This window comes from Cystoisospora suis (assembly GCF_002600585.1).
Source record: "Cystoisospora suis strain Wien I chromosome Unknown contig_2672, whole genome shotgun sequence".
NCBI lineage: Eukaryota > Apicomplexa > Conoidasida > Eucoccidiorida > Sarcocystidae > Cystoisospora > Cystoisospora suis.
The window spans coordinates 611-13,734 of NW_027155469.1; the positions used below are offsets into that span (position 1 = coordinate 611).

Genomic DNA, 13,124 nt, shown 5'->3' on the forward strand with positions numbered 1-13,124 from the left:
CCTCTTCACCTTCACTTTTCTCAGTTCTTTCTCTGCTTTCTGTTGTATTTGTCTTCCCCTTTTCAGCATGATCTAAGGTAAAAGATACATCGATAGATAGAGAGATCACAGGGAGGTATAAGAAATCAGCAGAGATAGTCAAGAGAGATGAACAGATAGATGGAGAGATTAAAGATAGTCGATAGAGACATTGAAGACACGTAGCTAGATAGAGAGACCAAGGAAGAAAGATAGACAAACTTCCGGCTTATTCATACGTCACATAGAAGTAGTCTATGGGTAACGCATGCATGCGTCTGGAGGAGGTGTACATATACTCCTCTAAGTTAGTGTGGCATGGAGTTTGCAAGAGAAGAACTTCTAAGCTTTCTTCTCGTCTAAGCTTACTTCCCGTGGGGAGACATCTGAGGTGAAGAAGCCTCGGAAGAAGAAGAAGAGAAGCAAAGAAGAAGATTTTTCTTTCTCCTCTCGGGTGGTGTCATGGAGATTCTTCTTTCTGTCCACATCTTTATTTCTCGAACTTCCAAGCCTCTCACGACTATATCTGTAGAGTCTTCATGCATGTATACATATATGTATATGTGCACACACACATATACATACATGTATACTTGGATACTGGTAGATGTATATGCGCATGTATATATATATATATATAGAATGGAGGTGATCCGTGGAGACAGGCGTGAAGGGACGAGTGCATGTGTGTCCTGGAGAGATGAGGAGAAGGAAAGAAAGAGAAAATTGTCTTCTCTTTTTTCGTTTGGAGATCCCTTGTCAACGTCACCTTGTTCTCTATACTTCTTCTCCTCGTCGTCTTATATTCGGAGACTTTCCCTAATCACGTCCCCCGCCATCACGTATGATCCGCTATAGACTCTCAAGACTCCTCGCTTTTCTATTTTGTCGAAGTGCACACTGTAATCAAGTGTATACATCTTCTTCTTCTTTTTCGTCTTAAAGGCGAAGAAAGGACGATAAAGAGAGATAGCTAGATTTGTACACAGGTAGACTAAGATCGAGAGATACGTAGACACCACATAGTTCTCTCCTTCTCCTCCTTCTTAGAAAAGCCAGAGAGAGAAGAGACATAAATCTACAGATAGACTGAACAGAGATAGATAGATAGATTGAAGGCGGATAGATAGATAGACTGCAGGCAGATAGATATCTAAATTAAAGGCAGATAGATAGATAGATCGATTAAAGGCAGACAGGTGAAAGATAGATAGATTGAAGACAGATAGATAGATAGATTGTAGATATATATATTACATCTTTCTTTTTTTCTTTTTCTTCTTCTTTATCTCTCCCTGTCTTTAGGGTGTTGGCGTAACAGCAAAGAGAAGAATGAAAGAAAGACTTTCAGAGCTTCTCCGAGACTATTCTTCAAGACGCATTAAGAAAAAGACTGAGAAAGACAAGAGAAAGCTGAAAGAAGGCAGAGTCCCTTCATGTATTCTCATGCATGCTTATCGACATATATGTTTACATAAATATGTATGAGGTACCTTGGATAGTGTCTTCACTTCTATTGAATGGCAGTCTTTCCTTGATAAGACACATTCCTTCGCGGAGCAAGGAAGACTAAGGAAAACAACGACCAAGTCTTTCATACATTCCATGGAATTGCATGCGTGCTATCTTCTTCTTCTTCTATATCTCCAGTAGTCTGAAGTGAGGTGGGTATCTATGTATATGCATCTTGATCATTCATATCACTCTTAACTTCGTCACTCTTTCTTTCTTTCTTTCTTCGCTTCATTATGGAAGTCTCCAAGATCATTCTTCTCTTCTTTCTCCTTTTCTCCCTTCGTGATTAACACGAGAAGTAGAAGAAGCAGGAGAGAGAGAAGAAGAAGAAGAGGCGGTCGCAAGAAGGTTTCCTATGTAATTGAATGGACCTTCTTTACTCAATGCACATACGTCTCCCGGAGAAGAAGAGGTGACGGATCCCTGAGACAGACAGAGACAGAGACAAAGAGAAAGAAGATAGACCAAGCAGAAGAAAAGTTTCCGCTCTTAGGTTCAGTGCTGCACCTATCTATCTATCTGTCTATCTATACACACATGCATAAAGGTAAACAGAATAGATAGATTAAAGACAGATCAGTAGATATATCAGGGATAGATGATAGGCCAAAGATGGATTGAAGATAGATAGATGAATGAATCGAAGACACATTAAAGATAAAGAGCTACAGAGAGGTAGATTGAAGATAGAGAGGTAGACTAAAAAAGATAGATAGATAGATAGATAGATAGATCAAAGACAGATACATAGATGAACGTAGATTAAAGACAGACTATAGAGAGATAGACTCTAGATGGATTGTTTACCTTAACAAGAGATCTCCAGAGTTGCGCTACAGTGCATTTATTTTTGACGAGCTCTTCAACTAAAGGCTTTAGCAGCCATTCCTTTCTCCTTGATCCTCTACCTTCTCCCTTTCCGTCTACTACTACTTCTTCCTCTTTGTCTTTTTCTTTTCTTTCTGTCCGTGGGTTTCCTATCAACTCGGGTCTTCCATGTGCATGATAGACGAGAGATCTCTTCAACAGACTCGCTCCTATCCACTGAAGGAAAAATTTCAACTGAGGGTCTCCTTTGAAGACCCCACAGCCCCAGTTGCCTACAGACAAACAAAAGAAAAATAAACATACATACAAAGAGTAAAGATAGATAGATTAAAGATAGATTAAAGATAGATCGAAGATAGATAGATAGATAGATAAACGTTAGATAGGTAGATGGAAGTTGGGCGGATAGTCATAAAGATAAAAGATAGGTAGATTCACTCGGAGACTGAAGAAGAGATGAGAAGAACCTGCCAAAGAGGGGAGGAGAGAAAGATGACTGTACAGGAGGAGGACTGGGAAAAGAAAGAAAGAAGAGACACAAAACAGAAGAGACAGAGAGGAGAGGAGACGAGAGGAGAGAGAGAGATAGGTGCACTTCTATTCCGAAAGAAAACGGTGCTTCTCTTGTGTCTCCTATCGCAGTGCGTGGAATCCCCCTCTCACCCTAGTTAGACCATGCATCATCTAGTACCAAAGAATGGAGAAAAGAGAAGACAAAACACGAGAGAAGAAAGAAGAAAAAAGATAGAATGAAAGAAACGAAGAAGAGACAATCCAGCTGAAGGAGAGAGGGGAGGAAGGAGTACCACATACAGCTGGCTTTTTCTGTTTCTTTGTCCTTTAAACTTTCTCTTACCTGTGACAAAAGGTCTCTTCAGTCTTCTTTTCTTTTCCGAATCGACGGAAAGCTGTGTCTCCTCCTCTTCCTTGTCTCTCTCTTCTTCTTTTTCTTTCTCTTGTTGTCTCTTCTCGTGAGTAGATCGAGAAAGCGCCACTGAGTCTCCATGAGAAGATGATAGCCATTGAGAAGGAGAAGAAGAAGAAGACCTGGAATGAGGTTTCAAGTTCAGGTACTTTTGATGGAGCTGATCAAACCGCTGACAATAGTTCTGGTGTATATACACCTCATACTTCGAATCTTCTCCGGGAGAGAAAGTGAGAGCAGAAATGCCTTTGTTGATTTCTCTTAGCATCTGAAAGACTTCGTACTGATGGAAAGGAAGAAGCGCGTGACCTCCACCTGCGCTTCCCACCCCTGCATATCTCTGAGCATCCAGACCTGTAATAAGAGTGCACACTTCAACCGACTTCACGACTCTCTTATTTTCTTCTTCTTCTTCTCCTTCTTCTTCATCTCTTCTTCTTTCTCTTCTTTCCTTCTCTTGCACGTCTTCACGCTCTTCTTCTCTTCGGTCTTGTGTCGTAGGGGTGGAGTTCAAAGAAGAAGAAGAAGGGAGAAAGGAAATGAAGAGAGGTCGACAATCGACGTTCTCTACGCCTTGTAAGTCCCCTAGTCTGCTTCTCAGAAAAGAGCCAAGACAAGCAGAAGATAAAGAAGAAAGAGAAGAAAAACGGACAGCCTCAGACACGTCATTCCCTTTCTGTTTCATCTTCTCCTTCATCGTGTCCTCGTCTTCCATCAATGTGAGTGAGCGGTGCTTTGTATCAGACGAAGACCTAGGAGAAGTAGGAGAAGAAGAGGAAGAGGAAGAAGAGGAGTTCAAAAGACATGTGAAAGACTCTCCATAGCCTGAATATCTTGAGAACCTCATCGCTCCAGACATCGCGCATGTCTCATTCACACTCAAGCGCTGCTGAAAGAAGCGAAGAAGAAGAAGCTCTGGATGCGTTGCGAAAAAGATCTCCTCCTGGACACAGCCTAGAAGAGAAAGAAAGAAAGAAAGAAAAAGAAAGAAAGAGAAAGAAAGGGAAAGAAAGAAAGAAAGGAAACGAACAGAAGTACGTCTTCTCCCAGGTGTTCTCGAGGAAGAAGAACGACACAAAGAAAAGAGAGAAGGCTGGCGTTGATCCGAGGAATGCATGCGCGTTGACATCTCATTACAAGAAGTTTATGCACCTCATCACGAGTTGCGCATGCACCTGGGTGCTGTGAGGTGTATATACACCTGAATGGAGGTGTAGCATGTACACCCGCCAAATCAACACAGTTCATCTTCTCTATCTCAACAAAATTTACATCTATCTTTCTCTTCTTCTCATTTCCACTCACACCAATCTAAATACACAAAGTAATCGTTGACACGGATCCAGACTGACGCTCCGCTGCAGATCTCTTCACACCTGCACCTAGATCTCTGCCTGTCTCATGCGTACCTCTCTCTATTTGGAATCCTACTGTAAGACAAATACAGTACATCATAACTCCGGCAAGTGTGTATTTCTCGTTAGGTGCTAACGACTTCAAGAAATCCAAGAAGGAAAAAGCTCTTCACACCAACGAGAGAGGAACCTCTCCTTATAGCAAACCCCCTCCCCTAAGGTATATACGTAGGATATATCTACCTGCCACTTCAGATCTATCTTCCTATCTATCTAGGTATCTCTTTTTAATCCGTCTACCTGTCTATCTTCAATCTATTTACCTATCTTCGACTATCTCTAATCTATCTTTCTATATCGCTGTTGAAACATAAGAAGGACGTATCTACCTCGTTGTCGATAAAGAGAAAAGCAGTGAAGAGGAGAAGAAGAAGAGAGAGACAGAAGTTGCTCTTGTCTGGGTTACCTCTAGCGAGAGCTCCTCCGCCGATCCACTGATTAGCGAAGTCTGCTAAAATTTCAAGATGTCTCGATGCATCGATCCCCTCATCCTTCTCTGCTTTTTCTTTGAGTTCTTCGAGAGGAAGAAGAAGATCCTCTCGATGTGCCAGACTATCCGCGGTTACTGCATATGAATGACGAGATGAGAAAGGGGTACAAGATAAAGAAAAGAGACTTCTCAACTTCTCCCTTCTTCTTTCTCTCTTATCCCCCACCCTCGCCTCTTCTCTTCCTTCTCTCCTTTCTTCTTCTTCTCCTTCTCCTACTGAATGAGAATCGAGAGAGACGCCTGAACGGACAGTGGTAGAATTCTCTGGAGATGCAGAGCTATAACGAGAAGAAGAAGAAGAACAAGGTGGAGGAGACAGCCGTCTTTTCTTCTGAAGAGTTTCATCGTCTTGAAGCTTCTCCTCATTCTTGGGACCACTAGCAGTCATTTCTCCTTCATTTCGTTCCTCTTTGCTTTTAGTTTCTTCTTTTCTTTCATCTCTCGCAGTTGTATTGACGGAGAGGAGAGGCGAGGGAGAAGGAGATTTTTCATGAGTTATCTCGGTGTGTAGTGTTGAAGGGACAGCTCTACTCTCAGCTCCTTCTCTCTGAGAGGAAAGCACTGTAGATGGAGAAGAATCTCGAGAAGAGAAAGAAGAAGAAGAAGATGGGGAAGAGAGAGAAGAACAAGACCGAGAGAGACGAAGACTTCTTAAGACTGCGCATGCAGGCATCTGAAGCATCCAAGGTGTATGTACACTCTGTACTAAAAAAGCACTGAAGAAGGACGGCGATGGCAGAAACAACATATCCTTCTCCTTTTCTTTCTCCTTGTTCTTCTTCCTTTCTTCTTCGTCATGATCTTCTTTCCTTTCTTCATTATCGTTCCTCTTCTCATCTTTAGTCTTCTCCTTTAAGCAATTTCCTCTTCTTTTCTTCTCTTCTTCCTGAGAAGATTCCTGACTAGAAGAAGAAGAGTAGAGATGAGAGAATTCTTCAACTTCTGAGGTCATGAGCCTCATGAGGGCTCTCCCCATAGCTGAAGTTTCTCTACAAGAGAGAAGAAGAGGAGGAGGAGAAAAAAGAAGAAAAGGCAAGTTGTGAAGAGAACACTTCAAATGATATCCCGTCAAAGCTGCCGACATCGATAAAAAATACCTAAAGAAGAAAACAAAAGAGAGAAAGAATGAAAGAGTGAGAACGAAAGAAAGAAAGAGTGAGAAGGAAAGAAAGAAAGAGTGAGAACGAAAGATTGAAAGAGTGAGAAGGAAAGAAAGAAGAAAAAAAGAGCGAGAAATAACGAAAGAGTGAGAAAGAGATCTACAGATACAGCTGTAGATCCATCCCGTCAAAATAGACGTAGAGGAATAGGAAGAAGACAAGAAAGTCTAGACTGTGAAGTTACTATCATAAACATCTCTATATTGGCCCGATACTGTGTATGTATAGACAGGATGGAGTGCTTTTGTCCAAGTAGGGAGGACCACGTGCGCCCACATGTACGTATACTGTAGACCTTGCTACTAGGCGAGGTGTATGTACACCGGGAGAAAACTGGAGGGGAAAGAGAGACAGAGGAAGAAAGCGTTAATTTATTTTCTTTCTTTCTTTGTATGTTGTGTACCTGAGATAGCAATGCAGTTTGTTCAGCTGGTCAGTCCCTATATACATCAGACACATCAACCGCAGGAGTTCACAAGTAGAAAGAAAAAAGAAACCCTTCAATCGCTCCTCCTCTCTAGTCTTCCTTTTTTGAAGGGATGCATGTCTTCTCTTCTTTCTTCTCTCCTTTCTATCACATCCCGCAGCTTCTCTCCCATCGTTTACTTCTCCCAAGTTCCAATGAAAGAAAGAGATAGATAGAGATAGATAGATAGATACAAAGAGAGAGAGACAGAGGTGGACCCGTAGATCCCTGCCTGCTCCGCTGTCTCTCTTCAAACAGGCCTATCGCATATAGAGAGAGGTATAGATATATTATGGACTTACAGTTACACATCTAGGTAGGGTTTCCATACATAAAAATCTTCTTCTTTAATCTCCTGTTTATCATCCATCTAATCATATATATATATATATATATACAGGTGTATACATATATACGTGTATGAGTGTATGTATATCAACCGATGTAGAAAAAAGGCAGCCATCCTCCTAGAGAGACATGAACATAGTACATCCGTCAAATATACACGTAGACATAGACATGTCTAGATAGGAGATAGAGAGAGAGAGAGATATGTGTAGAAATGTATGGATCTATGTATAGGTGCCAGTGTTAGCCTGCTTTAGTATGGCCGACTACGGTAAAGCAGGGAGATAGTTAGGGCGCTAACGACCTCGGAATCTCCAGGATAGAGGAGAGAGAGAGAGGAAGAGAAAGAGAGAGATTTCTGTTGGGAACCAGTGAAGAAACAGGAGATTTTTCTTCTTCTTCTTCGTCCTCTTGAAGCTGTCCTATTTCTTCTCTTTCCTCGCCTTCTTTCTTGTTTGCTTTGTCATTCTATCATTCTTTCTTGCCTGTATATTCGAAGAGAGAGAGGAAATTGGGATCTGGGAGATGACGGAGAGGTTGAAACGAAGGAGGAGGAATGAGAGAAAAGAAAGAAAGAGAAAGAAGCACGAAGCCTTCTCCTGCCGACATTTCAACTTCTCTGTCGAAACAAGACAAAGGAGAAGAAGAAGAAGAGAAAGAAGAACCTGTTCTCTTGTTGATCTTTTCTTCTTCTTTCTCGTCATCTTTCCCTTCAGCGCCATGGAGACTCTCCAGCTGACCTGCGTCCAGGAATGTGAGAAGAGGGAGATCTCGATTTTTCGAAAGAGGAAAAGAAGAGCCATCTTGAAGTCGAGAGACCCCGAGAGGAGGCAGTGAAGAAGAGAAGGAAATTTTGAGTGTCTCTTGTTGTGTCTCTTCATCTTCTGCTTCGCCGTGACTCCTGACGTTTCTCTCTTCTTCTTTCTCTTTTTCCTTTTCTTCAGAAGAGAGACTTTGAGAAAGATCGGAAGAAGAAGAAGAGGAAGGAAAGATAAGAGGAGATTCCAAGCAGAGAAACATCATGCGAGGTAAAGCAAATGCAAAGAAATCTTCACAGACAGAGGAAGGAAGGCGAGTAAAGAGCGTTAAGATCTTCGATTGATATGACTGGGAGTGGAAGTAAGGAAGAGAAGGAGGAACAGATTTCTTTGCCTGCTGAAAAGAAGAAGGACCAGAAGAAGAGGAAAAGGAAGAAATAGAAGAGGAAGAAGAAGAAGAAAAGAGGCGAATTTCTGTCTGGAGATCGACAAGAAACTGGGCGAAATCCTCACACGTCATCTTCCTTCTCTTTCTATCCCCCCCCCTGTCATTCTCTCTTTCGTCTTTTTCAGCAAAGATAAACTCCTTCAACTTCCTACGTATTTCTTCTTCATCTTCTTCCTCTTCTTTTTTCTTCTCTTTTGGTCCTCTATCCTTAGCTTCAGCCTTGTCATCTTCCTTTTCTACATCGGTTTCCTTCTGTCTCTCTCTCTCCTTTTCTCTAAGGTCTCCTCTGCTTGCTTCAGAATAGGTAGGACCAGTGGTTAGTTCTTTTTCTGCTCCTGGAGTTCGTCTTCTTCTTTCTTCTTTTCTCTCATCTTTAGCAGCAGAGAAGGTTCTCGACCTCTCTTCACGATAGAAAGTATAGAGGGACGGATAGAAGGCAGAAAGATACCGACGGAGAACAGCTGAAATAGCGGGCCAATACTGAGTTGAAGAAGGAAGATGATGATACAGAAGAAGAGAGTGCCTCATTTTGAAAAGAAAGAAAGAAAGAACGGTGAAAAGAGAACGAAAAAAGAAACGGACGAGCCGAACAGAAGAAGCAGAAGGAAAGAAAGAAAGAGATGAGGTGGGGCACAAAAAAGAAAGCAGGGGTGAAAGAAAGAGAGACACAAGAGAGTTGGGGACACCCGTTCAAATGCGGTGTATGCTGTAGAGACAGAAGCTATAATGGCTTGTTTGCTCTTGCGGTGTATGTACACACAAGAAACACTTGAAGAAGAAGAAGAAGGAGGGATGAACGAAGGAGAATAAGAAGAAAAAGTCAAATCATGCCTGAGAAATTTTAGATGACTTCGAAAATCTAATGGGAAATAATGCCGGTGAAAGAACGAGGGGAAGCCTCTATCTCTCTAAGGCAGGGAACCTGAGGTGTACGTACAGTTGCCAAACGAAGGCAGGTGTACATACACCGTGATTGAATAAAAAGGAGAAAAGAAAGGAAGAAAGAGAAGAAAGGAAGAGATAGACAAAGAAGGATCTACACATTTAGATACATATACACCTATATAGATAAAGGAAAAGAAGAATGAGTGAGATAGGAGAGAAAAAGAAGAAGAAGAGAAGAAGAAGAGAAGAACGAAGGGCAAAGACGGTAGAAGAGATTCAAAGAAAGGGCAGAAAACTGACGGCAAGGAAAGCAACTTCTCCGGGACAAATCCTAGACCTTCTCTCTCCCTTTTCTCTTTCTTCCTGTTTCTCTCTCTCTGTCCCTTTCACTCTTTGTCTATCCTTTTCTTTCTTTCTTTTCATCTGTCTACTTGGCTTCCCTTGAAGCCTCTCCAGCTATCCCGAGTGAGATCGCAGATGGATGGGTAGAAGATAGAGAAGTTTAATGATAGACAGATAGAGGACGATCTATTACAAATGACTGAATGACTAAAGGAAAGGAGAGAGAATGAATACTACTTTGAAGAGCATGTTTAGTTCTCGACGCATTCACTCCTTCAATCCATCTGTCCCTCCGTTCTTTTTCTCTCTCCAGCTATGAAAGAAGAAGAACCGTGGAAAAGAAGAAGAGGAGATTCCTTCAGATCCTTTCTTTCATTTCTCTTTTAGAGAGAAACCACTCCTTCGCCTTCACATGCAGTGCATCCCTCTCTTGTCCTTCTATCTTCTTCTTCTTCCTCCTTACAAAATCGATTCCTTCCTTCGGAGCACACTCGGTCAGTCATTCAGCCAAGAAAGAAAGAAAGAAAAGACGAAGTATGAAACGAGACAAGAGAGAGCGACAAGAAGTCTATTTCTCCTACCTAACGGAAAGCCTCACGGTCTGAGAGAAAAAAGAGAAAGAAAAGAAAAAAGAGAGAGGCAGAAAGAGAAAAGGGAGAAAAGAAGGGGGGAGGGTAACACGTCCATCTGCATCTAGCAGCAAGACCAGCTTTCACCACTAGGACTAGGCACCTGTCTCTCTGTCTGTGAGTCTGTATGCTCGCTTCTCTCTCTTTCTCTCTCTTCTCTCCTTCTCTGGTGCCGGGTGTATGTACAGACAAGAAGACTGGATTAATGCTGGCGTGTAAGAGGAAAAAGTTTGGAAAGAAAAAAGAAGAGGAAGATCGTCATATACGGTCTTACGGAAGTTGGGGACATGGAGTATGTAGAAGAACCTTCCCTCATGAAAGACACCTGAATACTTTACTTCCCACTGGGATAAGCGAGCTATGTTAGATAGAAGATACACAGCAGACACTCTCTTAGTATGCAGTATCGACAAGACGTACATACACCCCGGGGAGCGTCTCTGCTTGTTCTCTCACATGAATCGCACTCTCTACTCCGCGTAACTTCCCGCCAGTAGAGAGTCATACATCTATCTGCTCTACATACACTTCACATCTGTACAGATCGGTATATCTGTTTTCTCTTCTCCGTACCGTCACGATAAGAAGAGAAGTATACATATTGTAAAAGCCCTAAATGCGACTCTGCGCCGTCGCCCTGTATGCCCTATCGCGAGCGGCCTTCGGTGAGCCACCTACGACGCGTCTCCGTCGTTAACAGTACTGCGTGTCACACGCCCTTCGTGAATAGAGAAGATCGATCCATCCGAGTTCTACTTGCCGCGGATGACCTTTACACCTGTTGACATAGGTAGATGTACGTATACATGGTTTGTACCTGTAGAGACTGTATCTATCTCTATATGCTAGCCATCTTGCAAGATGTAAATCGGGGAGACTTCGATGGTGGCTATCATCTATCTTTCCTGGAGGACTTCTTCGGAGGCATCTGCCGACTTGGGGGAACCTGTATGTATTGAGGATGAATGGCTTACGTTTCTCATGGGACTCTGTACACTGTTTTACTTCTTGCTGATCTATTCCTATCTCTCTATCAATCTGTTAAGCTTCTCTTCTCCTCTTGGGGCGTGTGTACAAAAGATGTACGGAAGGCTAAAGGCTCACGTTTCTTATCATGGTGGTACTTCCATAGAAGGAGAGATATATACAGGTATATACATGTATACATACTATACGTCGATAGCTATACTCGGATTCTTCCGATGGTGACATGCAAAGGGTGAGACAGATCTATCTCTGCATGAAGTATGTACTTCCATTTGTCTTTCTTTCTTTCTCCCATCTTTGCAGGGAGATCTTCATGTCTCAGTTACGATAGGATAGGTCTGGTCGAAAAAGAGTCTCTTTATTTCTCCGCGTCTTTCGTTTTCCTTGTCATCGCGAAGTGTCTATAGAACATGGATATATAGGGACTCCCCGAGTGTATCTATGTATATGCTTGGATACATACCACATGATACGAGGCAAAGTCTATGTACACATACACATGTATTTGCATGTATGCACATATACTTCTGTGTATCCTCCCTGTCTACATTCTTCTCTCCTTCCTCAGGCGTAACGGAGTAACTCCCTGAAGAAGCTTATCTCTTTGAAAAGATACGAGAGCGAGAAGTCCAAAAAATAGATCTCTTCTTGCGATCTTTCTCTCACTCCCATATGGCTGCCTCTGCATCTAAGGAGAAACGGCTGAAAGACGAAATGAGAGAGGGGCTCTTCATCTGCCGAAGAGAACAGAAATCCTTACAAGTCACATATATATTTACATGCATATCTCATTGATCAAGTGTCTATACATCTCTCTATACATACGTACACACCTTTGTATCTATGTATAGAGTACCGAACTGGACTGCTTTTTCCTCGCTTTCTCTTTTCTTCTTTTCATTCCTTTTTCGTGTGTGTGGGCCTGAACAGGGGAGACGTAGTGAAGTTAAAAGAGAGCGAGAGGGAGAAAAGAAGGAAAGCTCATCTCCTACTTCTCCCCTTCTTTACTCGATCGCGTGAGAGAAGTCCAACCTTCTCCCTCAGGCAACAAGACCTACATACAGGCCTTTCAGCTATCTCTCTAATAATAGAAGAAGAGCTTTTCTTCCTCTCTATAACTCTGTGAAGTTCCTTGCTAGACAACTAGGCAAAGATCTAAAGCTTTCTCGCAGTGATCTCTTCGACCATTCTTCTTTTCCCCTCTTTCTCACTCAGAAGTCTTTCATTGCTTTTCTTCTTCTTCTTCTTTTCTTCATGCAATCTACTCCTGCTTCTACTATCTAAAAAGGATAGCTGTCTTCTTCACCTCTTCCGTCTTCTTTCACAACAGACAGTGCGCACGTTTCCTTTTCTCTCCGTCGCGCATCACCTGAACCGTCTCTGTAAAAGAGACGAGGTGTCTTGTAGACAGATAGACGCCTGTATAAGCTCAGGCTAGGAGGAAATAGGAAGGAAGGAGAAAGAAGACGAAAAGAGAAAGAGAAAGAAGAAGAAAAAAAGAAAGAGTGCTTCTCCTACTACTGCATAGGTGTCATTTTTCAGCGGAGAAAGTCTTTTGCCCTTTTTCTCCCTCTTCGTCTTTCATCATAAACTCCATTCTTTCAAGGAGAAACGACCGCAGCCGACAAAGACGAGTGTGTGTGGAGTGTGTAAGAGAAAGAGAGAAAAGACAGGTGAGAAGAACGTGAGAAAGAACAGAAGAAAAGCCGAAGAAAGAAGAGAGAGAGAGTCGCAACCGTATTTAAGCGACATAGGTGTCATGGGGCCACGAGATGATGGTAAAGAGGAGAGCGGGAAGATAATCCCGAGGAAAAAACAAACGTCGCTATTTGAAGTGAGAGAAGAACCAACAGACGCCCGTCGTCTAGGTATTTAATCCGTGGAATCTTCTCTTGCCTTCTTTCTTTCTT

General features: G+C 42.3%; 4 protein-coding genes across 4 annotated transcripts; all 4 read right to left on the bottom strand.

Moving 5' to 3' along the window:
- Positions 1 to 1,310: 1,310 nt before the first annotated feature.
- On the bottom strand, positions 1,311 to 10,343 carry CSUI_005515 (poly(adp-ribose) glycohydrolase). Its single transcript, XM_068065691.1, has 5 exons — positions 7,773 to 10,343; positions 5,108 to 6,288; positions 3,218 to 4,240; positions 2,341 to 2,633; positions 1,311 to 1,956 (listed from the first exon to the last, which is right to left on the bottom strand). The coding sequence occupies exons 1-5, from the start codon at positions 8,897 to 8,899 to the stop codon at positions 1,783 to 1,785; spliced, it is 3,798 nt and encodes a 1,265-aa protein (XP_067922327.1). The 5' UTR covers positions 8,900 to 10,343; the 3' UTR covers positions 1,311 to 1,782.
- A 79-nt stretch (positions 10,344 to 10,422) lies between these two features.
- CSUI_005516 (uncharacterized protein) lies at positions 10,423 to 11,249 on the bottom strand (the record flags this gene model as incomplete). The annotated part of the gene is made up of 1 exon (XM_068065692.1): positions 10,423 to 11,249. A coding segment is annotated over one exon (327 nt), but the record flags the coding sequence as incomplete, so codon positions are not given.
- Positions 11,250 to 11,610: 361 nt separating this feature from the next.
- Positions 11,611 to 12,137, bottom strand: CSUI_005517 (uncharacterized protein). Its single transcript, XM_068065693.1, has one exon. It carries the CDS (start codon positions 11,900 to 11,902, stop codon positions 11,759 to 11,761), a length of 144 nt encoding a protein of 47 aa, XP_067922329.1. The 5' UTR covers positions 11,903 to 12,137; the 3' UTR covers positions 11,611 to 11,758.
- A 62-nt stretch (positions 12,138 to 12,199) lies between these two features.
- On the bottom strand, positions 12,200 to 13,096 carry CSUI_005518 (uncharacterized protein). The gene has a single exon (XM_068065694.1). It carries the CDS (start codon positions 12,973 to 12,975, stop codon positions 12,799 to 12,801), a length of 177 nt encoding a protein of 58 aa, XP_067922330.1. The 5' UTR covers positions 12,976 to 13,096; the 3' UTR covers positions 12,200 to 12,798.
- Between the last annotated feature and the right edge of the window lie 28 nt (positions 13,097 to 13,124).

Bases quoted from the DNA above. Each gene is read 5' to 3' on its own strand.
- CSUI_005515 (XM_068065691.1), bottom strand. From the start codon at position 8,899: ATGAGGCACTCTCTTCTTCTGTATCATCATCTTCCTTCTTCAACTCAG. The intron at 4,241-5,107 runs GTAACCCAGACA...TTTCTCTTCTAG, and splicing joins CGGAGGAGCTCTCGCTAGAG to GCTGTGTCCAGGAGGAGATC. The intron at 1,957-2,340 runs GTAAACAATCCA...TGTCTGTCTCAG, and splicing joins TCTGGAGATCTCTTGTTAAG to GGATCCGTCACCTCTTCTTC.
- CSUI_005517 (XM_068065693.1), bottom strand. From the start codon at position 11,902: ATGCAGAGGCAGCCATATGGGAGTGAGAGAAAGATCGCAAGAAGAGAT.
- CSUI_005518 (XM_068065694.1), bottom strand. From the start codon at position 12,975: ATGACACCTATGTCGCTTAAATACGGTTGCGACTCTCTCTCTCTTCTT.